The 27996-nt window shown below is 51.9% G+C and overlaps 2 protein-coding genes across 9 annotated transcripts in view; both read right to left on the bottom strand.

Annotated features, from left to right (window-relative positions):
* The window catches only part of FRMPD3 (FERM and PDZ domain containing 3), a 44621-nt gene extending 34988 nt beyond the window's left edge, over nucleotides 1-9633 (bottom strand). For 2 of the 6 annotated variants that reach the window (XM_040700007.2, XM_025150322.3), the window contains exon 1: nucleotides 5711-5795. The gene's annotated coding sequence lies outside the window, so the exon portion shown is untranslated. Of the gene's footprint in view, nucleotides 1-5039; nucleotides 5104-5710; nucleotides 5823-9570 lie in introns of those variants that run through there. The other 4 variants (XM_015278359.4, XM_040700005.2, XM_040700004.2 and 1 more) reach the window with 3 other exon arrangements.
* A 10301-nt stretch (nucleotides 9634-19934) lies between these two features.
* On the bottom strand, nucleotides 19935-27900 carry PIH1D3 (PIH1 domain containing 3). Of its 3 annotated transcripts, none has more exons than XM_046940956.1 (7): nucleotides 27738-27900; nucleotides 27519-27624; nucleotides 25604-25667; nucleotides 24442-24547; nucleotides 22623-22719; nucleotides 21989-22074; nucleotides 19935-21127 (listed from the first exon to the last, which is right to left on the bottom strand). In XM_046940956.1, the coding sequence occupies exons 2-7, from the start codon at nucleotides 27609-27611 to the stop codon at nucleotides 21019-21021; spliced, it is 555 nt and encodes a 184-aa protein (XP_046796912.1). In that variant the 5' UTR covers nucleotides 27612-27624; nucleotides 27738-27900; the 3' UTR covers nucleotides 19935-21018. The 3 variants fall into 3 exon arrangements, with proteins under 3 accessions (XP_046796912.1, XP_420180.3, XP_046796913.1); XM_420180.8 differs by having other exon boundaries at nucleotides 19935-20684; XM_046940957.1 differs by lacking the exons at nucleotides 25604-25667; nucleotides 27519-27624; nucleotides 27738-27900 and adding an exon at nucleotides 25405-25531 and having other exon boundaries at nucleotides 19935-20684.
* Between the last annotated feature and the right edge of the window lie 96 nt (nucleotides 27901-27996).

Below are 27996 nucleotides of genomic sequence, written 5' to 3'. Positions count from 1 at the left end.
GAGCCCCACAGCCAGCTGCAACCTTTGCAAATTGAGGTCACTCAGTACGGAGCACCGCGCAAGTCTCACTGACACGGGTAATAAACTCCCTTCACAGTTTGCTTTCCTTACTACCCCCTCCACCAGCCTGGAGGCTTAAATGAAAACAAGATTACAAAGGAGATTGGATTGGACATATTTCTGGTGTGCTATTTTAGCCGTAAATTATGCCAGCTTCATAAAACCCCAACTGTTCTTTCCCAAGATCCCTGCATAGATTGGCTTGCTGCGATCAGGCGGACTGGGCGCTCGCTGCGGGCAGACGCTGTCTGGAAAAATGCTGAAGGGGTCCAAGCATTATCAAGATGCTGTAGTGTTGCACATCCATATGTATCTACACACACACACAGGCATGGCAGCACCCGAGAACTTGCCATGGATGCTGATTAGCTAACTAATGGCACGCACATGCAGGTTTTGCTATACCCAAACCTTCGGTGATCCGACTCTACAGATCTCCTGTGACATCTCCACTAACACTCAGCCCAGTCTCTGCTCCCAGGAGAGAGCACAGTATCGGGCAGCACTGTGCTCTGCTGGGCTGGATGTGAGGTGCGGGGCAAGGGGCCCCGAATACACAGCGGGGTGAGCCTGGCTTGCTGTGGGCAGCCCCAGCCATGGCTCAGGAGGAGGCTCCGCAGCACCAAAGACAAAAACAGCCACAGCATGAAGTTTGCTATAGCAAAACTGGCAAGAGCTTTTGCAATTCCTCTCACGAGCAGCACTGCACCTTGGCTGTGCTCCACGACCCTGGAGGACAGCAGCTCTGCCCGAGCACATGGCGCTGCTTTGGGGTGAACCAAGCAGCACTGCCCAGAGCTAAAAGGACAGCAGCCTACCCCACACCACGGCTCCAGGCCATGGACCCTATCCTACCAGCACCACCCACCCCCAGAATGCTGCAGCCACCGGAATGAGTTCCCAAACCTTGGTGCAGCTGCTGGGCCATTGTGAAGCAGGGCTCTCTAGTGAGGCTGTAGGGATGCACACAAGGCCAGGGGCACACCAAACACCCTCTATTCCCTGCTCCCTCCCAACCCCAAGATTGGCTGCAGGCAACCCAGCTCCGTGCCTCTTGCTCCTTCCCCTCCTTAGCACGGCTAGGGGCTGCCCCTCTGCTGTCACAACTTTGTGCTGGCAGCCAGGCAACAGGGACGTGGAGCTGAGTACCACCACTCCGCAGCTGTGAGCAACGTGCCACCTCCCAGGGACAACAGCCACACTGGGGCTGCTGCCAGCAAAGCCCATACAGCCCGGAGGAGCCCTCCTCACCCAGTTCCCTTCCCTCCATTACCTGGAGGAAGGAGCACCAGCACTCTGTGCCTTTCCCAGCAGCATGTCTATAATCCTTCAGAGGCTTCACCTGCTTGGAGCCCAGCTGGGTCCCATCGTGCTTTCTGCAGATGGCAGCTTGCAGCCCCACTGCCAGCCCTAGGAGCAGCACAAACCAAAACCCTCTCTGGAACGTCAGTCGCACCCGGTCTTGGCCGTCCCTCTCAACAGCCCTTCCAGCTGTCGCTACAGCCTCAGCCTTGCACGTCTACAGTGACTTCCTCACCTGAAGAACCCCTCCCTGCAGTGTCAGCAACCTTTTGGGAGACCACGCAATTCCTGGGAAGGCCCCCCCACATCTTTCGCTCAGGAAGGACACAGCATCCTACCCAGGCACTGCACGCTGGCAGCATCAGTAGCTCTGCAACACCACACTGCAGAAAATGAACAGGGTGGAAGTCCCAGATTGGGCAAGACGGTGGATGGATACAAAAGGGTTTGTGCCCAAACACCCCCGGGTGCCTCACCGTGCTCTCCAGCAGGGATCTGCATCCCCATCACGCAGGCACACACGCGACCCAGCCCATGATGAGCAGTCTCTGCGCGGTACACTCCGTACCGTTCACCACCGGGACTTGGCAGAGGGCTTGTCTGCACGTGTACATATCTATCAATACAAAACCAGGCTTCCCAGGCAATCAATAATGCTATTTAAGAGATAAATCTCAGTATCGACTGACTGCTGAGGCCAGCTCCTGATTAATTTAAAAGAGAGGCAGGGAGAACGATGAGGAGCTCAGAAGCGTTCCCAGCATCACTCAGCAACCATTCCGTGTGCTGAGGCTGTGCTGGGCTGATGCCTTGGAGCTCGGGCTGTGCAAGGTGTGGGGCTGCCCCAGTCCCCTTGTTACCACCACCAGAGCTGTCACAGTGCTGCTGGCTACCCAGCCCCACAGCTGTGCCATATGGGGATGGACAGGGCCACATCTCGGTGGACCCATACTTCTGTCCCTTAGTTTTGAGGCTGGAAGAACCCTGCGGCACAGACACTGTGGATGGGTGATGCCTCAGCTCCCACAGGCAGGGTGCTGGGAGCATGCAGCACAGCTTCAGCCATTTCAGGGAGTGAGAGGGACCATTACTGCAGCTCAGCTGCCCTCCTCCTACTGCATGCTCTGAGAAATCATCAGCACGAGGGTTCTCTTTGGTGCCAGCTCTCCCCATGCCATCGCTGGCTGCTGCAGCTCAGGGAGCAGTGCTCTACCCCTGTGGGATCCATGCCCTGATCTGAGCAGCCTGGGGGCTCTGCAAGGCAGCTGCCTTCCTTGTCCTTACATAAATGCTTTCTCATTTCTGGAATGTGGTGCCTGTGTGTTGGTGCTGCCCTGGTGGATGGCACTTAGCTCACAGGGATGAATTGAGAGTTTTGTAAGGGACTTCAGTGGAAGGACCACTAGCAGTGGGCTCTACAAGCATAGGGCAGAGCTGAGGGCTAGCAGCTTTGTCCTTCAGTGCCAGGGAGCAGCTGCTGAGCAGGCAGTGGAAGCATCCTCTGCACGGGGCTGTGATGTGAGGCAAGATCTGATCTCTGCAGAGCCACGAACAAGTCCCAGAGCCCAGCTGGCTGCTCCCCAGCACACAGGTCAGTCAGCGTGGTCACAGGGGACAAAGCAACACGCTGAAATACATGTGCAAACACTGCCTTATCTCCAGCTTGCTTTCTGCTCTGGAAGTCCCATGCTAGACAGGACCTGATGTTAGGAGCTGATGTTCAAAGGGAGGTCTGGCTTATCTCAGCTTACAGAGGTGAGCTCCAGAGCTCACTGAGAGCACCGAGCTCCTCTCCTGCCTTGGGAACCTTGAGGCCAATGGGCCCCTGTCCGAGCAACCTCCCATCCTGAGCCTTATTGCTAACAAACAGAGACAGTCTGAGCCTGATCTGCACCCCAGGAGGTCCTCTCACAGCCACCAGCATACAAAACAGCTGTGGCTTTGCACCTGTTCCATAGGCCTTTCCTTCTCAAATGATCCCAATCCCCCTCGCACGCAGATAGCTGCTTGCTCAGCTCAGAGTTGCAGCTGCAGGCAGAGCTCCAGCAAGGCAGAGCCAGCTGCTGGCAGCCAGCAGCACCTGCCCATGGCACCAGGCAGCTCAGCCTTTCCTGACACCCTGGGACAGTCCAGGACCCACAGACAGCTCTGTGCCCTTATGCGGGAGCACTGCAGTCAGCAGCACCCCACGCAAGTGGGCTTTGCAGCGGCTGCACTCCAGGCTGCTGTGCTAACCAAGCATGCATCCAATGCATCTCCCTGCCAGCCACTCAAACAGCCGAGCTACCTGAGACAGATCTATGCTATAGGGCACCCCAGGTGGTGGCAAACACCCAAACCTCGGTGCTGGGGTAGTGGGATTTGCTTCCTCCCTGGGCTTCTCAACCAAGGAGCCCCACTGCCTGCCAAGTGCTGCTCCATGCCCCAGCCCAATGCACATCACCAAAACCACCCAAAGCTCTTTGATAAGGGATGTGAGCCCCAGCAAGCAGTGAGTGCACAAGGCTGCAGCTCAGCTACACACCGATCCTCAGAGGGCCCAAAGCACAGCAGAGCCCTCCGACCTGGACAGGGGTTATTCCTGCTTTCCTCTTAAAAAAAAAGAAAGAAAGAAAAAACCTTAAAAATAAATAAATCACGTTTTCTTTCATTTCTTAACACAATTTTGGGTTGCTGCTCAGGCGCAGTGTGGAACTCCTTGCCGCAGGATGGCAGCTCAGCATCCCTTGGGCCTGATCCAGAGCTGTTCTTGGCCCCCGGGAAGCCTTGTGCCCACTGAGGCTCTCACACACAACAAACTGCATCTGAGCCCTTGCTGGTGAGAGCCGGTTTGTCTCTCCTCTTCCCTTGCAGAGACGGGGAAACTGAGGCACAGGACAGTGAAAGGCAGCCCAGGGCTATCCGGTTGTCATATGAAAGGAGAAGGATGCAAATATTTTCATGTTGCTCTCTCCCTGCAGATCTCCTAAGGAGGGAATCACATCCCTCCACCAGTCCCACTGCCAGCAAGGAGGAAAAGTCAGCCCATCCCAGTCGTCCTATATCAGGGAAACAGGGAAAGAACACCAACAAGCCCAAGCCAGAAGCAAAGCGCCTTCCCCTCTGTTCTTTCAGCTCAGCTGGGTGCAATCCACATCAATAAACGCCACAACACCGGGAGAACACGGAAGGCATCTCTGCCTGGGAGTGTGCCAAGGTGACCCAGCAGCAACGGCACAGCTCCTGGGTGGGGAAAGTGGGGCTGGGGGGAGCGGCACGGATCCCATTGAACCCCCCCGGAGCCCTAAGAGCAGATTCCTCCTCCTGTGCCTCTGGGCTGGGCGGGTACCACCTGCAGATGCACCATCCATGAGCTACAACCGCAGCAGGATGGATGGAAAGGATGCACCCTGGGCTGCATCCTCCGGTACCCGCACAACATCACGTCTAACACCGCCACACGGGGCGAAGCAGAGTCTTGCTTCAGCACCTTCGGAGCACCCAAACCTGGGGGGAGCACGGGAACCCCGCAGCAAGGCAGGAGGAGGCAAACCTCCCGCATAACCTTGGCGCGGGCAGCAAGCAGCGCACCGCTCGGGGAGCGGAACGAACTCCTGCAAACTGCTTGAGACGGCAGCGGGCAGCGCGCATCTCCACCCCCGGCCCCGCTGCCCCCCCACCGGGCGCACAGCGCTCACCTCGGCTCCTGCTCCGCTCCCTCCGTCGCTGCCGGTGGCTCAGGCGGGCGACGCGGCGGGCGGGCACGGCCGGGCCCCTGCGGGCCGCCGCCCCCATGGCTCTGCCGCCGCAGCGCCCGCACCGCACCGCGCGCCCCTCAGCGCGCAGCCGGTGCCCGCCGCCCCCGCCCCGCCATGCCGCCGGGCTGCCCGCTCCCTCCGGCCGGCGGCGGCGGGCGGCTGCGGCACCGGGCGCTGTGCGCGGCTCTGCGGGGCTGCGAGCGGCTGTGGATACGCGGGGCGGGGCCCGGGGAAAGAGGGAGGAGGGGGCGGGGGGCGGCGGGAGAACCCCGCGCTGCCCCGTCGGGACGAGGGCGCAATCAGCTGCGGTGTGCGCGGCGCGCATCCCCGGGTCCCCATCCCGTCGGAGGTCCCGCGCCCGGTGCTCTGTCATCAGAGGAATACCCCTCTCCGCCGCCCTTTCCGAGCTGGAGCATCTCCCCGCTGCCCACCCGCCTCCTGAGCCCCCGATCCCGGGCTCTGCCCACGATCCCATTTCAAGACCACCTCCGTGCCCCCCGCAGCTCCGGTACTGCGTCGCCAGCACCCAGCCCCGCTTGCCATGCATGCCATCCTCTCGCTCGACACCATGGGAGCCTTCTGCAGTTCCCCGTCTGCTTCATTTTGAGCACCTTTAGAACTTCTGTGCGATGTGCCAGGTTTGCACCTCTTGCTCTTCACCCTTCTCTCCAAATGCACTGTGCTTCCTGCGCTCCCATCCATAGGTAACTCCATGGTAACCTCCTCCATTAAAAAAAAAAAAAAAACACAACAAAAGCTCTTAAGGAAACCGTTATCTAGGCACAGAAGGAGGCTTGTGCGTGTTTCTCATTAAAGTATGGGGAAATATGAGGGCTGAGGGGTGAAGTTACCATGGATTTGGGGAATTCAGGTACACAATTAGCTGGATAGCGCCCACAGGAAAGAACGCAAACGGGTTTGCAAACCGTGAATCCCTCCTTTGAGAAGCTGTCACCGTCCCTGGATGTGTTTAAGAGCCGTTTGGATGTGGTGCTCAGAGATACGGTTTAGCAGAGGGCTGTTAGAATTAGGGTGCTATGGTTAGGCTGCGGTTGGACTTGATGATCTTTGAGGTCCTTTCCAACCTGAGTAATTCTATGATTCCATCGTCACCCCTTGCCTTGGTCAGGGCTCCAGCAACTCCCAGAAGTCAGACCTGCCTGCAGCTTCCCGGCTCCGACCTCTTACCCAAACCACAAGCACTTTTGCTGCCTTCATTGCATCCCCCGTCCCACCAGCAGCTCTGTGCCCCGAGCCCTGCAGAAATCCCCCCCAGCCCTTGGCCACGCGGTGCTCCCCATTTTATCAGTGCTCCCCCAGACCTCCCCACAGCCACAGAGCCACCAGCAGAGCAGCACCCAGAGAACATCTGGACTGCATTCTCCCCAGGTGGTTCCCCTCTCTCCATCTCCCACCTGACAACACGCCCGTGCTGGGGGTCTGTGTGTCCCCTCCTGCTGCCTCCCTGGGCACAGCACCCCTCGGGAAGGCTCTCTGCTCCCATCTCAGCATCTCCTGCACTATTTTTAAACTCGTGGCAATGTTGGTCTCTTTACAGATCCAACCGTGTGAAAATAACTTGTAAAAATATATATTTTTTCAAGATGAAGATTGAAGGGAAGATCTAACAAAGCTGATAGGGTTTTCTAGCTTTTAATATCAAAGTTTGCTCCATAAATACATGTTCATCCCTCTGCCTCGCTTGTGTGCGCAGATATCCCTCCCATTGCAGAGCAGTAGGGCGTGCTGCTTGCAGCCACCTGCTCACACACACCTTTCAGCTTTGGCTGCTGCTGTAAAGCTGTTAGAAGCACGAGCTCAGAGAGGGGGACACGGCCCTCCTGCAAAGAGCTGGGGAATATCCCCTGGTGTGTGGGATCACTGCTCCAGCAGCATGTGTGGTGGATGGGATGAGGATGGGAGGTGCACACCTGGGCTTCCTCCCTTTTACAAGAGGAGCAGAGCAGCCCCCTCCTACTCCATCTCTCCAGATGGCTCTGAGCCAGAGCGAGTAGGAGAAATCACGACTACCCGATGGCTGCTTGGCAGTTGTCATGAAACAACCCAGCAGTTGTCAAGCCGGATCACTGTCACCTGCTGGGAGCTGCGCTGCCACGACATGGCAGGACTCAGGGCTGCCCCATCCCCGCCTGCTCCACATGGAGCCCTGAGTCCTCACCGGGGCTGACCAAAACCACTGGGCTGGGTTTGGGGAGCAGAGCTCAGCCCCCAGCACTGGGAGCACTCGGTTGCAGCGGTGCTGGGCTGAGGGCACAGCATCCCTCCTGCCGGGCGCCGTGGGAAGGCTGTTGTGGAATAAACATCCCATTAAGCCCAGGAAAAATAAAATTAGCTCGCCGAGCCCAGTGGGATGGGAAGCAAACAGCTCCATCAGCACTCGAGAGCGAGCAGTTTATGTAAGCAACAGGCTCAGCAGCTGTGGGAGCAGTAGCACAAGGGAGTGGGGCTGGGAGCAGGCGGACACCAGCACCACTCCCAGGCGGTTGTCACCTGCAGGACACAGCAGTGCCCACAGGTATTGCAGGGTACCTTTGGTGATGCTCCTCCTCGTGGGATGCAGAGCGGAGCAGTGAGCCCAGGGGGCACAGTGCAAGGCAAGGAGGCTTCTCCCTGTGCCAGGGGTGCCCACGTGCAGTGAAGGTGAGAGGGTGTTGGGGTTTTGGGGACCTAGGTTGGACTGCAGGGACTTGTGAGGGCAGCACCGTGAGCACAGGGTGCCTTGAGGTGGCATGTGCCCTGCTTACAGTGGTGGGGTCAAAGGCGGGGGGGGGGGTGGGGAAGAAGGGGGCGGGGGGAGTGGGACAGCCACTGGGCTCCATTCTGCTGCTTCTCCCCCATTGCCCTCTGCTTGCCTAAAGCCCATCTTCCACAGCACCTGCTTCAGCCTCCTCAGTCCCCATAGGCCTCAATTAAACATGCAATTAGGAATGTGTTGCAGTAACAGCAAAAGAACCCTTCAAACTGGTAAAAGAGCATTCTTCACACAGCAAGATTCGTGCAAGCCTGCATGCCTGCAGGAGCTTGCTGGAGGCAGAGCCCCATGTTTCTGGTGCAGACAGACTGGGGCAGCTCTGGTTGACACCACACACTCCAACCAGCACAGGGATGCTCTGTACTGGGGATAATGGGGTTCAATGGGGAGCAGAAGGCCAGCAGCTTGCAGGTACCAAGGAAGCCCATTCATTCTGCTATGGATCTGCCTCTCAGCCCTGAGAAGTGTCATCCTCCAGCAGAGCTTCTCTGGGAGGGAGCACTCAGGATCTCTCACCGCGTGCCATTAAGGAGTCATTAAACTCACACAGAAGATCTTCCTGTTGTGGAGAGTAGGAAAAAAGCTTTCTCCCTTGCACCTAGTTGTTGGCTAACAAGGAATCTGATAACAAGGAACCTGATTCCACCCCAGGGGAATCTCAGGTCCATCCTGGGCTCCAGTTTCACCCCACAGCTGGGAGGACAAGCAGGCACCAGGAGCACAGCCCTGCAGGGATGCAGCACCCAGGGACCACACTGCCCTGTGGATGCCATCCCAGGAGCAGAGGCAGCGGGGTGATGGATGGCAGCTGTCTGTATGGCTGCAGCACAATTACAGAGCGGAGCAGCGCCGGAGCCGGCCGGGGAGATGGCAGCACTCCAGCTCTGCGGCTCCTTCCTTACCTGGCTAAATTGGTCCATCTGCACAGAGCAGCCTGGCTGCCAGACAGCTCAGCCCCCTCTGAAAGCCGGAGGCATCAATGCCTTTGCTAATTGGACCTGTTGCCGTGGCTGTTTTTCGCTTTGTTTTCCTCCCAGGCAGCGGTCGGGGCGTGCTGGGGGTATCAGAGCCAGGCGCTCCCACCTGTGCCAGGAGGGCAGGACCTGAAACCAGCTGGAGGAGGCGAATCCCTCTGCCTATCCCTTCCCCGTGCGTAGCTGTGGGAGAGGAGCAGGGACTCATCCCTTGGCACAGAGGTAGGTAGCACCCGTCCCCTCCGTGCCACTCGTGGGGCCGTCACCGCAGACAGACTGCAGCCATTCAAGGAGGGCTTGAAGCACCGAGCAGCTGTGGCCGCTTCACTGCATCTGTATCAACGTGAGCACCCCCAGCACACACCTCCCCACGGAACAGTACCCTCACATCCCCATCCCTCCTTCCTCCCCCACCCCCTCCCCAGCTGACAGCAGAGCGCCGGGTCCGGAGGAGCGAATAAACAGATTTGGCCACGCAAAGGAGATGGAGGCATTCACGGGAGAGCATCTGACAGCTTGGGGCGAGCGGAGAGCTGGCGCTGGAGGAGCGATGGTAATTACAGTCTGTTTGCACTCACTCCCTCATTTAGCAGCATAGCTTTCCATCCTCGCATGCAGCCCGGCTCCCACTACTCTCAGCCCGCAGCTCTCCCCCCCTTCCCAGCTCTACCCCACCACCCCCCCAGCTCTGCCCCCCCCACCCGTGGTGCCACGCAGCGTTTACCTCGGCGATGGCTGCCTCGGTTCATCCCCTTCTCCCTCGCCCTGTTGCTGGAGGAGCAGCAGTGAAATTACACCTCCTGCTCCACACCCCCGCGTTCCCGTACTGTCTCCTGGCCAAGCCCCATTCGTTGCCTGCTGTTATTTTTAGCTTCTGGGAGCACTGATCTTTTTTTCTTAATGGCACACTGAGAGGAGCACAGACAGAGCCACGGGTCCCAGCACAGCAAGCACCCCACGGGGCAGAAGGGCATCTCTTTGCTTCCCCCCACCCCTTCATACCACAGCCTGCAGACCCCCCCATGGGCTGCTGTCCCCTCTACAGGTGGGGAACGACCCCAATTCCTCCTTGCTGGGGATAAATCAGGAGTGCAGCAGAGATAGGGCAGTATGTGGGCTCCTTGCACCTGGTGCAGCTTCCATGCACCTGAGCACAGAGCAGCTCCCTACCGAGGGGGGTGGGGGGAAATGGAAGAGGATAAGCAGCCTTTTTCTCTATATACCTCTATTAGGAGGTGGGGGTCTGATTTGAGGCACCTGGCGATGCCCCTCATAGAGATGAATTAATGACTGCAAGAGTATGGTACCCCTCCTCAACGCCATGCAAGGGAGAGAACTTATATCTGGGACCGCCTCCAGCACCCCCTGCTCTAGGGTGTGTGCCCATCACACCAGCCCCCATTGCCAGCCAGGACCCTGGCATTACTTGCAGCCCCCCAGGCAGCACAAGGAGCTCGAAGCCATCCTGCAGCTCAGCAGGAAGATAAATCAGGAGCAAAGCACAGGGTTGGCAGCTCACTGCTGGGCAATGGCCCCTTTGAGGACACCTCTGCTGCTCTCCATCAGGATTTTCCAGTCGTTGTAATAAAGTGAAAGCTGATTTACTGCCATCACCCTGCAGTTCTGGGCACACTGCGGACCTCACCTTCAGTGCTAACAAGAGTGTCTAAAGGGCTTTTAGCCGCAGAACCAATCAACCCCAAATAACAGCAGGGGCTGGGGAAGGCTGGGGGAATGTTTAGGATAAGGAGGATGCTCCCAGACTATACTGGAAATGCTTGCATGATAGTTGGAGATTCAGTGCAAACAGTGCCCTAAAGGCCAAGGGCTTTTGTAGCACAGAGGAGAGCTTTTTGGCAAGCAGGAGATGATTCATAGTAGCAGAGATGGCCGATTGCTTAGGGAAGCCTCAAACCTCAGCAACTCCTGTTGCATCTAATGAGGCTGCGAGCTGTCCCTCCCGGAGAAATAACCTCTTGGTGACCGTTCTCTCCAGTACTGCTGTCCAAACAGCCGCAGATCCACAGCTGGAGGAGGTGGGGTGGTTACATGAAATAGGAATCAGGCACATCCCAAGCTCGGGTGGGCTCAGAAGGGAGGACAAGCAGTCCTGCTGCAAGGCAGGCAGCGCAGCAACCAAATTCCTAAACACACCCAGAGTCCATCCGCGGCCTCCCTTATTTTAATCTATGTTGCGATGAATTAAACATGCTTTAATATCAAAAATGAAAGATCAAGAATCAGCAGTCATAAATCCTTCTGCACTCATTTTCTGTATGAAGCTGGTGTGTACGCAGGGCGAGCACAGTAATTAGAGTCACTCAGTGATTTATTTGGAGGAAGGAACTGAAGGCATTCAGACATTGAATTCTCATTCTCAGCATGCGCCGGTTCCTGCCTGGGGTAATTCCCTCCGTGGTGGGGATGCTGGAGGGGTGGAAGGGCTGGATGGCACACAGCTGGGGCTTCCACATCCTGTGGTGGGGACAGCAACGCCCAGGAAGGCTCCTTCACTGCAGATGGGGATGCTGGGTCTGGAGCTGGGGATCATTCGTGGCCATCACACCAAACTGAGCACCACCCCCAGCCTGGGACCCCAGTGCTTTCCTGGTCCCTTTATGCGGCTGCCGGCTCTGGCCCAGCAGAGCCAGTGGCAGACATCTGCATTTCAGGCACGCAGCACAGAGCCGAAGCCATGGTTACACACCTCTTTCTATTCTAAGCAGCTGCTTTCCCGGGTTGTTTCTAGCTGTCCTCTGCCTTTCCACCTTTGCGCCTGGGAGCTGGCGAGTGTTACCCCGGCACAAGCACAGCTCTGCAGGCGGCTGTAGCTGACATACAGGCTGGAGGTGGGCATTCCAGCTGGGGCAGTGCAAAGGCTGTGTGTCATAAAGCAGTCCAGCCCAGCAGCAACGGTGCTGTGGGACAGCAGATCCTTTGGGGCAGGTGCTGGAAATCAGCAAGGCGGGGGCATGGAGGGAGAAGGGACCTCTGGCTGTGCCTCCGGAGCCCCAGGAGTTTGGTGCTGGTGGTACCGAGCTCAGGGCTGCCCCATCCCTCAGCAGCCACAGCAGCACGCTGGGGGCTTGTGGATGCCTTTGAAGGTTCCCCAGGAGGCACAAATCCCTCCAGAAACGCACCCCACGCATGTACAGGCTTTCAATGTGTTCTCTGGCTCCTTTCCCCAAGCAGGAATCCCTGCGCGCACAGAGTGCTTCGCCCCGAAGGAAGCAGAGGGTTTTGCCTTTGCTTAACAGAGAGGAAAAGAAGCAGCAGATCCTCAGCTTTGTGAGCACCAGGTGGTCCCTTTCCCAGCTGGGTGACCCCACCTGCATGCCACGCTGTGCCACTCCGTGCCGTGCCTCGCTGCCTTGCTGTCCCACCACGTGCTCCCCATGTTTGCTTTTTCCTCCAAACCTCAGCCTCCAAAATCACAGAGCCACGCACGAAGGACTGAATTTTTAACACGTTCTTTAAGGATTAAATTTCAAGGCCTCGTATATACCCGGAGAGGCTCGGGGATGCATACCTAACAGCAGAGGATAAGCATCTAAGAACTGGTATTTAAAAATGAATGAGTCGCGGTGTTCAGATCAATCCTGTGATATTTAGAAGCCCAATTCCTGAAGTCTCAGCCTGGGAGAAGGACTTGGATGGAGCTGGGAAAGACCTCCTGGGGTTGTCCAAGGCAAGAGCCAAGCTTTCATAGAATCACAGAAGCATTAAGGTTGGAAAAGGTGATGCAGTCCAACCACAGCCCCACTGTGCCCACTGACCACATCGAGGAAACACATCAGCCACCATGAGTAGGGTCAGGGCAATGCTGACACAAACACCACCTGCAGCAGCACGGGGAAAGCAGAGGACTGCATTTATTTTTAGATGCAAAGCATTTGTGTTTCCCTCTTTTATGGAGATGGGCTGAAAAGAGTGAGAACAGATGATGGCGTTGAATTCCCGATCCAACACTTCAGATGTGTGCCATCAAAATAGCATTGCAAACAGACCCTACCCACAGCTCTGGGTCCCTCTCAAGAAGCCCTGAACAGAAGCTGCTGTGCTGCGGGGCTGGGAGCAGCGCCCTGCCTGCACGGAAAGCATGGAAATGCATTTTGATGTTCCCTTTGAATCACTCCCCTTTCCTCCTTCTCATCCTTAAGGTGCTCTTAATAAAGCCAGAGGGGGAAAAGCTCTTTGGATTGTAGATGAGCAGGATGTTTTCATCCTTCTTGAATTTACTCTGTAATCTTGTTTAGAAGTGGAATACCGAGCGCTAGAAGTATCAGTTTGTGACCCATAGCTGAGAGGCCCCTTCTGCTCTGCCACCATCCCTCATCAGCCTGCTCATGTGCTGAAGCCACCTGTTGGGTGGGAAGATGCTGTGGTGGAAGCCCAGCCTGGTCCCCTCCACATGTGTGGGCCAGGGATGGGATGCAGCTCCACGTGTACCCCCATTGGGTCACCTCCTCCCCTCCTGCCCAGTGCAAACCCAGAGCAGCGCTCCCCAACCCCGTGTGCAGAATGGGGAGTGAATTCCCCTTCCAGCCAGGCAGTTGCCAGCCCCTACTGCTAATTGGTGTGGCTGCTCTCTCCTGGGACTGCAAATCTGATGGTTTCTCACTGTCCTTTTGCATTTTGCATTGTCTTCTGTCTAGCTGAGGATGCTGGCAGCCCCTGGGGCACTTTTAATTTAAAAGAAGAAACAAACATGCAGACCTCTTCCAATTTCCAGCATGGCACAAAGCTGCCTGCAGCCCGTAGGGTTCTGTGCTGCACTCTGTGCATCCTTGAGTTCCCCAAGAACAGCTCCAGAGCCCAACGGCACAGCCGAGGGCAGCACAGCCCTCCCCTCTCCCTTCCTTTTACTCAGCAGCATCCCCCCTTACCAGCAGTCAGGCATCAGCCCAGACTGAATGGTGACATGACAGTAAATGCTTCCATTGTATGGTAGCATGAACCTCCAAACTGCTCACTGAAAGAGCACAGCTGGCCCCAGCAGAGCCTGTAAATAAAGGTAACTGCAGCCCTGCATGATTACAGCGCTAATAAAGTGATGAATGGAGATGACGCTCCCCCCACTGCAGCTGGAGCACCTGTCTGGGCTGCAATCACACTGTAAGCACTAATTGGAGAGGTCAGCTTCTTCCCATCATTGCTGCGTGGGTGCTGAAGGCACAAAGGGAGAAGCATGGGGGTGGGAGCATGAGCCCTGCACTGAGAGCAGCCCTAATGCCTCCCCAGGAGCTGGAGACCTCCTTGAGGACATCTCCATTCCATTCAGCCTCACCAGGCCTGCAGCACTTCAATGGAAAGTGGAAAGATTTAAGAGGCAGCGGGAGGATTCTCACTGAGAATGAAAGGAATCCCCTGCAGTGGCAAAGAAAAGAGCCAGTGCTAGGTGCACAGCAGGGAGGAGAGTGTGAGGAGGAGGAAATCTGGGGAGGAAGAAGCACAGCAACACCTGAGCACACGCACACAGGGCACACACCAGAGCTGTGCTGGCAGTGGCAGGGCTGCTACAAGAGTAACATGCTTAGTGCAGTGCTAGGGATCCCCCAGCACAGCCGTGGGCCTGGGGCTGTGCAGATCAGAGAGAAAAGCAAAGGCACATGTGTCACCTCAGCCCCTCTGACTCCAGGTGTGTAATGAGTCTGAAGGCAGCAGCACAGGCAGCAGGCAGATACCTCCATAGGCAGCTCAGTCCATTCAAAAACTCAGAACTGGAGCAGGATACCAACTCCTGGAGTGCAGAAGAAGCTTGAACAAGTGGGAAATACACAGCCAAGGCACAGCTGGAGGTGCTCAGCCCCCCCCCCCAGGTGCAGAAACAGGCTGGGGCCATCATGCAATGTGCTTTTATTTCTCCCTTCCCCTCTCCTGCGTGCTCTGCCAGCAGTGAGCGCCTGGCTGGGGAAGAGAAGATGGATTTGACTGCAAATACTGCCAAGTGCAGCAAGTCAACGCGCTGGGAAAACTAAGAGACAATTTGATCCTGCTCCTTTAGCACCAGTGACGCTGGGTGTGATTTGATAAAAAGGAAGAGTCGGTATTTCCAAGCTGAAAGGCAACTGTTTCAACCGGTGTCTGCAGGGCTCACAGGTTTCTTGATGCTTTTGCCTTAGCCTGGATTTCCGCTGACAGAAAACCTCAGGCCAGGATTCCAGAAGCAGTGCCCCTCTGACATGTGCTGACTGGAGCTGAGAGCAGCACTGGGTGCTTTGGTGAGGCCGTGTTTCCAGGCAGAGGGAAGGAGTGGTCCCATTTCCACTGAGCATGAGTGCTGGATCCACAACTTAACAGCACAAACGTCAATGGCAGAGCCCCCAGCTGCCCTCTGTGGGATTCCTGGCTCAGCAGCTCAGCACTGAGATGGTGAGCTATTAAGCACAGAGCTGGAGTCTAAAGATGAACATGAAGCATCCCTTGCCCTTCGGGTCCGACTCCAAACACCAGTGATGTAAATGGGGTTGGACTGATGACAAACCTGCCCCACTGCTGGCACCGGCGGAGGACAGCAGGGAACTCCTTGGTCCCTTTGACTCCCTGCCTGCTCCGTTTTGCCACAGGCACAGCCAGCAAACTGCAGCACAGCCCCACAAAGCCCTGGTCAGTGCCTTGTGCACCCACTGGCACCAAAGTGGGCTGAGCTCTGCAGACCTGATCTGACTGAAATGAAATATAGAAGCGTTGCCAGAATGGCGGAGACATCCCAGAGAGCATGCAGGGAAACGGAGCGGGTGCAGAGGGAGAGATGCTGAGATACTGCAGCCACAGAAATCTAATTCCCTGTTCAATTCAATGCTCCAAAGATCGTGCTGATAGAGGAACATCTTTCAAACAGGGACGAGGCTGCAGGTTGGGGATGCAGAGAGGCACTCGTGTGTGTACACATGGGCACGGAGGGGGAGATGATTGAGAGAGTCCATAAGAGCAATGGTGGAGAATATGGAATTGAACACAAAAATCAGCCTGGGAAATTCAAATAACTGCTGCGACGTAATGGGCTGAATGCATCCCGAGTGCTCAGCAGCGACACGGGGGAGACGCGGAGCCTGAGACGTCAGGAGCAGCCATTAGGATGGCTCTGCTTCAGAGGCTTTTAAGGAGCTATTTTTGCCATTCTGCAGTTATTCTGCAGGATACTCAGCCCCCACCATCCTCCAGAGAGCTCATCCTCCTCTCTTGGCGTTCCCCATCACCGGAGGTAGAAGAGGGGCCTGGAGCACACAGCCACCAGCAGCACAGAGTTCCTCTGCTCAGCCACACAGTGCTGCTCCAGCACCACCCCATTGGCCCTATCCCATAACACCACCCCTCTGCCACATCATCATGATGGGAGCGCAGAGTTGTCACCCATCAGCATCCAACAGAGAGCCATGGTATGGAATTAGCAGTTGCTCTGGGAGTGCCGGGTCCTTTGGTTGGGTGTAGGTGCCCTCGAGCAGTGTGTGAAGGCGCGCCAGGTGCCAACAGCCCGCTGGGTGCTGCCTTCCAGTTGGAGATGCCATCCCCCACCTTTCAGCTCCATCAGTTTCTCCCAGAACACCCCCGGGGTCTCAGTGCCAACACTCAGTTCTTTTCAACGAGGAGCAGGGCAGGGAAAGATCGTGTTTGCAGATAAGTAAGGTACAGCTTACCAAGGGCAGGAGAGAAACACAAGGTCACAACAGGAAGAGCTCTTTCTTGTTTGCCCACAGAAGGAAGTCGAGCTGTTGTGATCTCACTGCCTCCAGAAGCCTGAACATGGTAACAAGATCAGAAGAGGCTCTGAGGTTGCAGCAGGCGTCTCTACAGCCATTACTTTTGATGGAGAGCTCCCAGTTTGCATGACAGCCTGTTCCCATGCACCCCACTGACACTTCCTTCCAGATATCCCATAGCCAGCTTCACTGCACGTGGGCCATCCCCAGCCAACTTCCACCCTGTCCAACGAACATCTGCTTCCAGAGGACAAAATGTCACAGAAGACCATCAGGGTAGGGCTATTATTTAACAAACTCAGATGTAAGTGAGGTTTAAGCTGCTCAGCAATGCTTTGAGGGGGAACAGCCCTCAGCTATGTAAGCACTGTCCAGGGCCATCCTTCTGCTGTACTGCATAGCCCTGTCAGCTCACCCATACTCCCCTCACAGCTTGTGGGTTATTATTCCAGCCTCCAAGGACATAACAGTTCCCTTGATTCAAGGAATGAGGCTGAGCACCCGAAGCATTTCTCGCCTTGTCAGAGCCTCCCACATTTGGCCATCACCCCGCTACTCCTCCAACCCCCCAGGCACAGTACATACCCTGGCACAAATCACACCTCTCCCAGACACCTCACCAAGATCATCAGCCAGAGCCTGCAACAAACACTGGACAGCAGCTCCTCATTACTGAGCACACGTGGAGCCCACCCAACTCTAAGAGCACTGCTGACCTCAGCCACAGCCACTTACATCTGTTAGAGATCCCAGATGTCCAGGAAACATCTGGCTTGCCTACATCATTGCCTTAAAATTTAACAAATTCAGCTCTATTCATTCCTATCCTGTTTTATGCAGCTTTCCAAGAGGAAAAGAATGTTCCAGAAAGCGTTTTTCTCCCCCCCCCCCTCCCCCCTCCCCATTGCAGCTGCAGGAGATAGGTGGCCAAATGTAGTCTGGCTGCCTGGGTAGCCTTTGCTGAGTGCTGGAACCACCAAGCCCAGACAGCATGGATTGGAGTGCTGGTCAGCAGCAGGACAGCAGCTGCTGGAGCCACGGTGGAGACCAATGATAAAAGAGAGTTGGTCCCCAAGGAGTGTGGGTGGATAGCATCAGCATACAGATAAACCCCTGAGATCTTCTCTCCACAAATGAGAGCATGAAGAGGTGACTTTGAGCTGAGAAAGACCAAAGTGGTTGAACATTTCATCAGGTTGAGAGAAAAACTGCAAAACCAAAGGTGCTCCTGTGCTGTCTGTGCCACTGTTCCAGGGGTGGGATCTCAAAGGTGGCCAAGAAAACTATGGGAAGTGAAACACAGAGAAAGCTGGGATGCACACTTCAGTGCAACACTGTGGCTCAGGTGCAGAAGCAAGTCCCAGCGGGAGCAATGGCTCTGCCACCACCACTGGAGGACATAAGGTGCCCACAAGGCAATACCACATGTTGCTTATCAGGATACTTCTATTAACAGCCTCTATCTCACTTCCACAGCTACACTACCCTCTACTTGACTGCAATACATTTAATCAAGATGTTTCTTAGGGAACCAAATAAAGCTTGATGACGCTTAATGGCTGGGGCTTAATGGCAGGGTTGTTTAACTGGGCTCATAATTTTGATTAATTAAGATGCCTGCAGGTGTTGGAGTGGTACTTAGGCAATAGCTTTGATGTTCAGAGGCAGAGGGGTTTTTGTATCCCCTTCAAAAGATGTTCCGCCAGCGCCGGTTCAGCAAAGCAGAATTGCCTCCAAGCATTTGCAAAACAAGTTAACTATGTTGTAGCTGGCAGCACCTCACCGAATTCCAGTCCCTTGGACCAGCTGCTTCTTGGGACAATCCACCGAAAAATACCACCACAAAAACCCACAGCAAGCAAACAGGCCACCAAAAACCCACCAAAACCAAGAGCTGTTCCAGGGCAGCCTCAGAGTCCTTGAGAGGAGGAAAATAACACAAGAGGATCCCCACAGGGTGATGGCAAGAGGCCCGATCAGAACAGCAACGTGCACATCCCCAGACTGATTTGTGTTTCTATTTCCTATTCAGCAGCCAACACTCTTACAAAACTTACTTACCTCTGAGATTTTTGCCTCTTGAATGCAAATGAAATGTACACAGGTTTAAAAATGTATGGGGAGAAAATAGGACATGGATACCAGTGTGGCACATGCTCATTTCCATTTGAAATCAGACTGAAGCAGTGGAGAGAAACAAAATGAGCCAAACTCACCTTCGTTCTCAGTATCAAACATTAATGTCACATTAAACAGAACTTGATTTAAGGCTTAGGAAATTACTGCAGTCAAATATAAGGGCAATGCTACCTTGTGGACTGAGGACTGGGACAGGACTTGGAAGAGCAGAGCTTCACTCTCTTCTCTGCTGTGGACTAATGGGATGCCCTTGGGGAAATGTCTTGTGCACACGTGTATAACTACAGAGCCAAGCCCCCACTTTTTGTAACTGACATCACAGACAGAAGAACACAGCAGCACATTGCCCATGGACCACAAGGCAAGCCTTTTCCAAGAACAGCCTCAGTGTCACTTCTTGGCAATCACACACAGTACTAACTGAGTCAGGAGGAATGATCTCAGCCTTTCATACATCTGCATTGTTCCCCTCCCTATGGCTCTGTACAGTTGGAATAAGAGACATTCAGATGCAGTGTATGGAAACTTTAAATACAAATTGGAGTAGCCCCTGAGCGTTGTCAGCATGCCCAATAGCTTAAGATGAGTCATAACTGTTTTCCAGTGCATTAACACCAAAGCAGAGATTGAGGAGTATTACTCTGGCCCAAGGAATGGAACCACTTTAAGGTAAGTGGTTGAAGCATACAAACACCATCAGGTTTATCCGAGAGTTATAAGGAAGTATATTACAAACAACAAACTCTGAAAACTCCAATTGGCAAAAAAAATACATCTGAAAAGTCACCATCAATGTCTTCAACACATCCTAGAGAATTCACCTTTCCTATCCCAAATTCAGCAGCATGGATACCATCCACAGCCTAGCTGGCCAATTTTGTTTTATTGCCAGACAAATGCAGGACCCAAAGCCATTTTATTCTCGCAGTGATTAAAAGATTTGATTACGACCCATCAAAGTACCAGCCCTGCTTGTCCTCTCCTCTTTGATGGCTGAGTGGATCTCTTTGCTTCCTGCACGATTAACAGCACTAACTGAATGTATTTGCCCAGAAGCTGGTGAGAGAAATCTCTTGGTTACCCATCTTTGCCACTCCAGATTAGACCTGAAGGCCAAAACAAAAGCTCCTGCTGCACTTCAGCCCTTTAAGAAAATGGTACTTTGTAATGCAAAATTCCTCTCCTTCCACTTTTAGGAAGTCTCTGGGGCATAACACGGAGGAGGAAGAGTGAAAAGTAACCGGAATGGTTCATTAGAGCATATTCTTTTATTAATAAAGATCAGAAGAATAGCTGGAGGGACAGCAGGTGAATGGATGACATTGAACCATATATTGTCAAAAACCGTTCAAAAGAGCTGAGTTGTTCAGCAATCCAGCAGTAGCTGCCTGCCTTGTTCTACCAGGGTAAAGAAGCCTCAGAGATGTGGCTATGGATCCCCAAAGAGTTTTGGAGTGGGATCTGAACTGGCTTCAGTGCCAGCATTGGAGGCCAAATACATCTCACTTACAAGTCTTCCAACAGTAACCAGAGCTGCTGGTCAGAGCCTTATCATGCTACTCATAGACACTAACCATAGAAAGGCTTTCCCCACTTTGCAGACTTTGTGGTCTCCTATTTTCCAATTCAGAGCCTGCATCGGACTGAAGGAAGCAGAATGTTAACCATAGCAGTTCAAGAGCCAGACAGCCCCAGCCTACAGGATCTGTGGGTGCAATGAATTGACCTCCTTTTCTGCCTGACTTACTGAATTTATTCCATAATGGTCCCCCTGAACTGATAAAGGGGAACAATTTCATGACCACTTAGATTTTGAAAAGACTTCAGATTTAGAGAGATCACTTTTTGTAAAGCTCCTCCACTTCTCTATCAGGCAAAATTAATGAAATCAAACTCCCTTCTCATCCTTAAGGTGACCTCCAAGAGCTCTTCTTCCGAGAGAAAACGAGCTTTCCCCTTCTTGCTGTCCACAGGGCAAGGGAGATGCAGCAGTAGCTTCCTGTCAAGGAAGACACAGTGAGTTCTAATGGCCCAAACCACATGCTATCTCAATGGCTCACTGAAAGCTACTCTTGCGATTCAAGAGTCAGTATATCAAGGAAAGTCCATTCTGTATATCCTTCCCATGACAAGTTACACAGTTCTGCAATACCTGGTACACAACTATATAGGCCCTGGAGCATTTCCAACATTTCCTTTCTTTTGGCTATGGCTATAGCAGTTTCCAACGATGGACTGTAAGTTCTCCCCATTGTTCTTGCTTCTACACAATGCAGAGTAAGGAGAAGCTGCACTGATAATGCTTCTCCTGGTGGTAAAAATCTGAAAAATGCCTAAAGTGTCTGGGGGAGCTTGAGCTTGTATTCTATAGCAAGAAGAAATAGCTGGTACAGCTGGATTAGAGATCCTGGACAGTCTGGTTTCACAGAAGACACGCTTACCCTGCAAGACAACATGGTAGCATGGATATGGGGGTTACTCCAAACCAGGGTTCCAGACCTTTTCAACTGTGCTGTAGGAGCCACAGCCAAGATACAGTCAAAACACACTTACACCTCACCTACAGAAGGTAACCAGCTGACAGCAGATGGAGAAGTCCACAAGATCACTTGGGCTTAGAGTCAGCCCCAGGACTATGCACTGGAAAACAATTCCTTTGAGCCCTCCCATACATCTGTGAGAACACAGTGTTTTTTCTCACGTAGAACTTGAAATCTTATTTCATACTGAGCAGATTTGCACTTACATTTGCAAAACAGCACTGGCTCAGGCTGTACCCAAGCAACCATCAGATTTACAGCAAACGTTTTATTTGTAAGGCTTGTGACTTGAGACAGCTGGATACTAAGATAATGGCAGATCTGAGTCACCAAAAAGACAAAATTGCAGAAGAAAATAGAAGTGGAGGATTTGCTACACCTGCAGCATTGCATTAAGCTATCTCTTCTACTAACTTCACATTACACAAGTCATAATCTGGACAGTTACTCTTCTTGGCTTTCCTGTTTCAAAGTCAGCACTCCCAAACATTCTGCCAGCACTGTTGCATCCTTAGGTTGAATTTCTGCAAGGGGTAACTAATTCAGGCTCTTTCTGTCTGTGAGGAAGGTGACTTTTCTGCAGTTAGTCCTCTAGGTAGGGAACTGATTTTGGCCTTAATTCACAGTGTGCATCTTGAACTGACTGATGCTAGCAGAAGACTATTCACATGTGAAGTCTTCCCAACACCCCACCCAGTGCAGGAAGTCAGTCTGGAGCAGAGGGTTAAGCTTTCCTACGGAAGCACTGTGCTGTCTCACTTACTTTTGGGGAGTTCTGAGGTCAAGAACCTTGTCCTGGATATCTAACGTGATGTCTGAGAACTTCGTCTCTGGCAGCTTGATTTTAACCTGAAATGGTGGGCAGAGGTAAAGCTGTGATTAGATATGTAGATCTCTAAAAGACAGCTCCAAAAAAAAAAAAAATCACACAGCAATTGTACCAGTCGTTAAATTAAGAGAGCAGGAAGGTCTTTGATCAGATCATAACAGACCAGGATCTGTTAGGCTGTCAATACTGTGGCATCCTGCTAACTCACACAGTTTGTAACAAATGCAAGCAGATGAAAATCATCTCCTTCCCAGACTCTCCCCATCCCAAAACTGTGTCCAAGGTGAAACCTCATTTTAGAGCGGCTTTCATTTCCCGCTGTGACACACCTTGCACAGCTTCTCTTCAGCATACAAGATCCTTGGGGAGATGTACACGAGTCCCTCAGGTTAGTAAGAGCAGATTAAGCTACAAACACTTGGATAACTACAAATTAAAATCCCACGGGAGGCTGAAGGCAGCCACACAGCTTGGTGCTTACATTCTGTCTCAAGAAGAGAGCAAGATTGAAGACAAGTGTGCAGAAAAAGGGCACAGAGAAGGGATGGGAAACACAGGCTCAGCTCACCACCATATCTTCACAGCAGGCTGTAGAAGGGTCTTTCCTGCTCATCCCAAAGAAGACGTCCTCTGTTCCCACATGCTGTTTGAATAAAATCTCATATCTGAAAAAGAAGAGCGGTTGGTTAACACCAGAGATAGGCCAGGAAGCTGAAGGAAATTGTATTTCTCAAAGGACCATCAATCTTTGTAAGAGTACTCATGTCCTTATCACATTCTCTCCCATTTCCCAGTCTCCCTTCAAGTCTTCGAGCCAACTGCACTGGATTTCTGTGACAGTTGCTACAACATGAGCATTCATTCCACCTTCCTAGGTAATCACTGTGCTGTCTCTACTTCACTAACCAGCATTTGCAGGATCATAGAGCAGAAGAGGCATTCTGAGTGAATGTGAACCTCAGCAAGTAGCCAAAGCACAGACTCTTGGAAAAAGGCATGGAAAAGGGTGCTGTCAATTCCATGTTCTGTCACGCAGCCTATTCTTGCACCCTAGAAGTGCCTCTGTTATCTTGCCTAATTTTAATTATTTTGCATTTGGCCAACATTAATTTTATTCCCCTCTAAATCAATTTGTTTAATTTAGAACCCTACAAAATTTAGAGTCACACGTTCCTCTGCTCTCGATATTTAATGAATGAAGGAATACAAACTGAAAGATTGCATTTAGAACATATTACTCCTGCTAAATTGAGCAAAATAAATGGAGCCTCTTCTCAAAGCTGTTGGAAAAAAGTGTATAGAAAGTATTTCTCACATCTCCAGCGCTTGTGTGCACATGTAATAATTCCTAAGTCAATGAGAAATCTGTCTAGCAGCTCTGGATGCACCTCTAACCATCTGTTTTCCTTTTGGGCCTTTTCCTACGATTTAATTTGATGAACTATTACAAAGATTTATATTCTTGTCTCATCTGTGCAACACAGGATGTAATTGCTGGAGGCTGGAGAAAGGCTGCATCACACCCAGCAGGGAGGGAAGGGTCAAAAATAGAGTGAAATAAAGCGCCTGTTGTGCCCACAATGCAAAGGAAGAACATTCCATACCTCACCAGTGATAGTTTCAGGAACAACTACACCACAGTATGGGTGCAGCTTCATGGACTTCAGCCCATCTGTTCCAGCATCCAGTGCTCCAGGGCAGTGCATCAGATCACAATGATGATCAATTTAAACACCGCTTTGCAAATTACTCGACCCTGAAGGCTTTCTGACCTCCACAAACTACAACATAACTAACATGCTTGCCTATTTCTAAAAGTGTTATACTTCTATAAAGAAGGGAAGAGACTATTTAAGGCCGTCCCTTTTAAGGCTTTCCCTTGGGAAGCTATGATTGAATAAAAAGATTCAGAACTGCCAGCATAAAGCCTTCCTTCCTATGGTAGTCGTTGTCTCTGAAGAGTTTAATTCTTTGAAATAAACATAAGTTTGAGTGCTTTATGAATCTGAGTGTGAAAAGTGAATGCACTTCAGCTGCAGCAGGAAGAACCAGGTACTTCACACCAACGTGGCATGTTTCAGAGCCACTACATCATTTCACTGGTCTGCTCCCCCTCCTCATCTCATTTTGTACAAGCATCTGACACTGCAAAGTCTTGTGACAAGAAAAATCAACTCTATCTTCCTGTTATGAGATCAGAAGGTTTCCAAGGGAGAAATTACAATCCCTCCTCTCTTGTTGCTTTACTTGCAATGTTGCTGTCCTTCCATCGGCTTTTCTTGACATACTCTCCAGACACTGCTGTGTTTCACTCACATGGAAGCTGTGCAACCCATCTTTGCATTATAACCACGTCAAATCCAAACACACCACCTCAGATCACTTACTCTGGCTGTTCCCTAGGATCCCAGGTGTCATCAAATTCGGATCCTTCTGGGACCTCTTCTGTGCTCCAAATTGTTTTGCTGTGTTCAGATTTCAGTTGTAAGATATCTGTAAGCAGTAAGAAAAATCCCTGTTTTTATACAACGCCTCTTCCTCTTGGTTTGCTGAAAACTTTCAGTTTTCTAGACTTCAGGAAAAAAACTTTCCCATCAAAATAAATTGTAGTTAATGATTCCATTCCCTTCAATATTATAAAGGATCAGAATTTAAGAGAGAGGACATTTTCTGTTCCTTTCCCTTAAGTCTCCTTTACCCAACCTCTATGCCAAGGAAATTGTCCTTTCAGGCATAAAATATCCAGCACTTCAAAATGATTAAAGTGGAGAACGATGAAATATTAATCTTCCCCCATGTCCCTGACATGAGATTTTAAGTGAGCAGAGTCACTTACAAGAGGATCTCCCCCTCACATATAAAGCCATCAATGATTGAGCACAGCCCAGATGAGGTACTGACGACCCAGGAAAGTCCATAGCAAAAGAATGTGGGCTGTCCCAAACCTACAGTTAAGATGGTCACATTGACCAGGGTTTGCAGACAAAGAGCAAGGTGCAGTAAGAAGAAAACAGAACAACCATTCTCAGTCTGTCGAGGGTAGTCCTGAGCTAAGCTCATTTCTCATGCCACGGGCTCTCAACATCCTGGGGATAACGGCACTCATCTGTGCTTCACAGCATACCTCCCAACCCCTCATCCTTCATCCAGACTCAGTTCCACACAGCTTACCCACGAAGATCCCTCCAGATGCCCCCTTAGAAGCCTACCCCTCTTGCTTGCTCTAGGCAGTAACGATTCCCTGAGAGTATCTCTATGGAGCTTTTTGCTGCCCACTTATGACTCCTGCCAGCCCACGTTCTGCACTCTTGTTTATCATCACCACTTGAAGTGCTGCCCTCCAGAGTTACCTTTTCTGCTGCTCTTTGTATAATCTGCAGTTAAGTTTCCAGGAAAAACAAGAATTTTAGTGTAACTGTAACAATGTAATGCTGCTTCCATCTCAAAGGTCCACTCATTTATTGAAGTAAACCATCTGTGATAACTTGCAACAGCTGTTGCAGTCTGTTAACACACAACTGAATGCTAAGATACACAAACACTCCTTACCAGCGGTCTCCTTCTTTACTGGTCCAATGCTACCAGGAGTCATGGCACTGGCAGAACAGCATGGCTGCAAAAACCCAAATGGGACTCCAATTAATTATCACAGCCCACAGCTCAGTAACAATCACATCAGTAATACAGCATGTTATCAGAGGTCACTGCTAGAGCCAAAAACTCCCCACCATTTCATGACTGAAGCACGGAATATCTCTTCCTCTCACTAAGCACAGCACCCCAAAGCACTGGGTGCAGGCAGGACTCCCAGAAGCAGAGCTACAGCCAGAAGTGCTTCTCAAAGATTCATTTCCATGGCATTTTGAGGAAATTGTCGTGCTTTGCCTGCCCTGAAAATAATGCAAGAAACCAGGGGTGCTACGTGCAAATTCCTTTTAACAGTAGAGATCATGAGGCAACAGCATTTTCCTCTAACCATGAATCAATTTAGTACTAATAGGCCAATGTGAGGCGTTTCTATCTATGTGTGAAGAATCCTCCGTTTGATAGAAGTGCCTCATATGCAGAGAACATTAAATTAAATCCAAACAAAGATTTCAAATTGCCCAGCTTGACTCAGGCTTAATTGACAGAACTTGTAGCAATTTTCCCTTTCTGCCTCTGAAGTGTCATTCATTTTATTATTAAGATGTAAACAAATTCTTTTTTAAAATTGGGATGTTTACTGCAAAGATGTACAGCAATAACTCCAGCTTCAGAAAGCCAGTATTTAAGAACTGAAGGGCAGCTGGAGCGTGGAGGAACACATCTAGCAGCTACTGAAAGGAGCTTCCAGGAGATATCTTTTCCCCAGGTGCCCCCACGGCCACCGCTTGCACACAGCTGCCAGCCCAGCCAGCTGGCTCTGCTCTGAGAGCTGATGAGGAGCTCAGATGTTCACTGTTTTTGTTATCTGTGTCACAATCCAACTTGTTTGAAATCCTAGGAGACTTGCCAATGTTTCGAGCAATCTTTGTGACCTTATCCATCGTATCTGGTGGCACCTGTGGCCCTTTCTGAGCAGAGCAGAGCAGGCTGTTTCTCCTTAGCACCCATACATGCTTACATAACTCCACAACTCTATGTCACAGGAGCAAGAGAAGTTATTCTGTAATTTGCTTCAAGTCCTGAGATGAATTGATATAAAAGAATGCAGAAATATTTCTCTCACTGATCATTCAGATTGTTCACTTTAGAACGATTACTCACCCTTCCCCATTCTATAGTCCCCAATATACCTATTGTACTTCCATGATCAATTGTGCCTCTTTAATGCCTGGTACAGAATTAACACATTCCACTGCTGCTGGATGTTTCAGTCCTTACTCAGAAGCTGCATATTGCTGTAATCAACCCTATCTCTAAAAGACTTCAGGGAAAAAGAGGAGGAAATCTAAGCACCCAGGGCTCTCTCAGCCACATACTCTTATTTCATTTAGGCTAAAAAAAATAAACATCCCTCTCACTCTGTTTATGAGTTTGGATGGTGATAGGACAAGGGAGAATGGCTTTAAACTGAGACAGGGGAGGTTTAGGTTGGATATGATGAGGAAGTTTTTCCCCCAGAGGGTGGTGACGCACTGAACAGGTTGCCCAAGGAGGCTGTGGATGCCCCATCCCTGCAGGCATTCAAGGCCAGGCTGGATGTGGCTCTGGGCAGCCTGGGCTGCTGGTTGGCGACCCTGCGCATAGCAGGGGGTTGAAATTCAATGATCACTGTGGTCCTTTTCAACCCAGGCCATTCTGTGACATACGATATATTCCTGGGGCACCCAAAAATATCTCCTAGCTGCCTCAGCCACTCCAAAGCCTTCCGAGGTTTTAATTCCCTCTTTCTTTGCACTGGACAAAGTGAGATTTACATCTCCTTAGCTCACAAGGTTGGGCAGCAATAAGCTGTGAAGAAGCCATATGAAAGACTCACACCAAAGTCATCGTCGTCCTCATCCCCGTGTGCACCACCAAGCAGCTTGGCAAGGGACTGCAAGGAGGAGACTGAAGAAACACCCACATCCATCCTCACTCCTCACCTACATAGAAAAACAAGCACCACATCAGGACCAACAAAGCCTTCCTACTGCACTGCCCTGCTCCAAGCACTGTATGTTCTTTAAATGCCAAATTTGGCCGAAACCGTATGTACCTCGACTTTCCTTTGTAGGCTGGGTCTCAGAATGCAATACCTCACGTCACACAGAGCAGCGCAGGGCCATGAAGGCCCGGCCCGGCTTCTCCTCAGGCACCAACACCGCCGCCTCCTGCGTCCGTCGTTACTGAGGTAACGGCACCGCGCTCCTTTTCCCGCCTCTTATAGCCCTCGCAGCCAATCCAGCGGTGCCGAACGACGAGTGGCGGCAAGACCAACCAATCGCTGATGAGAGCGGAGAACGCGCGGCCGGCGG

The sequence above is a fragment of the Gallus gallus genome, chromosome 4 (assembly GCF_016699485.2).
Source record: "Gallus gallus isolate bGalGal1 chromosome 4, bGalGal1.mat.broiler.GRCg7b, whole genome shotgun sequence".
Classification (NCBI taxonomy): domain Eukaryota; kingdom Metazoa; phylum Chordata; class Aves; order Galliformes; family Phasianidae; genus Gallus; species Gallus gallus.
This window is presented reverse-complemented; position numbering and strand designations above follow the sequence as displayed.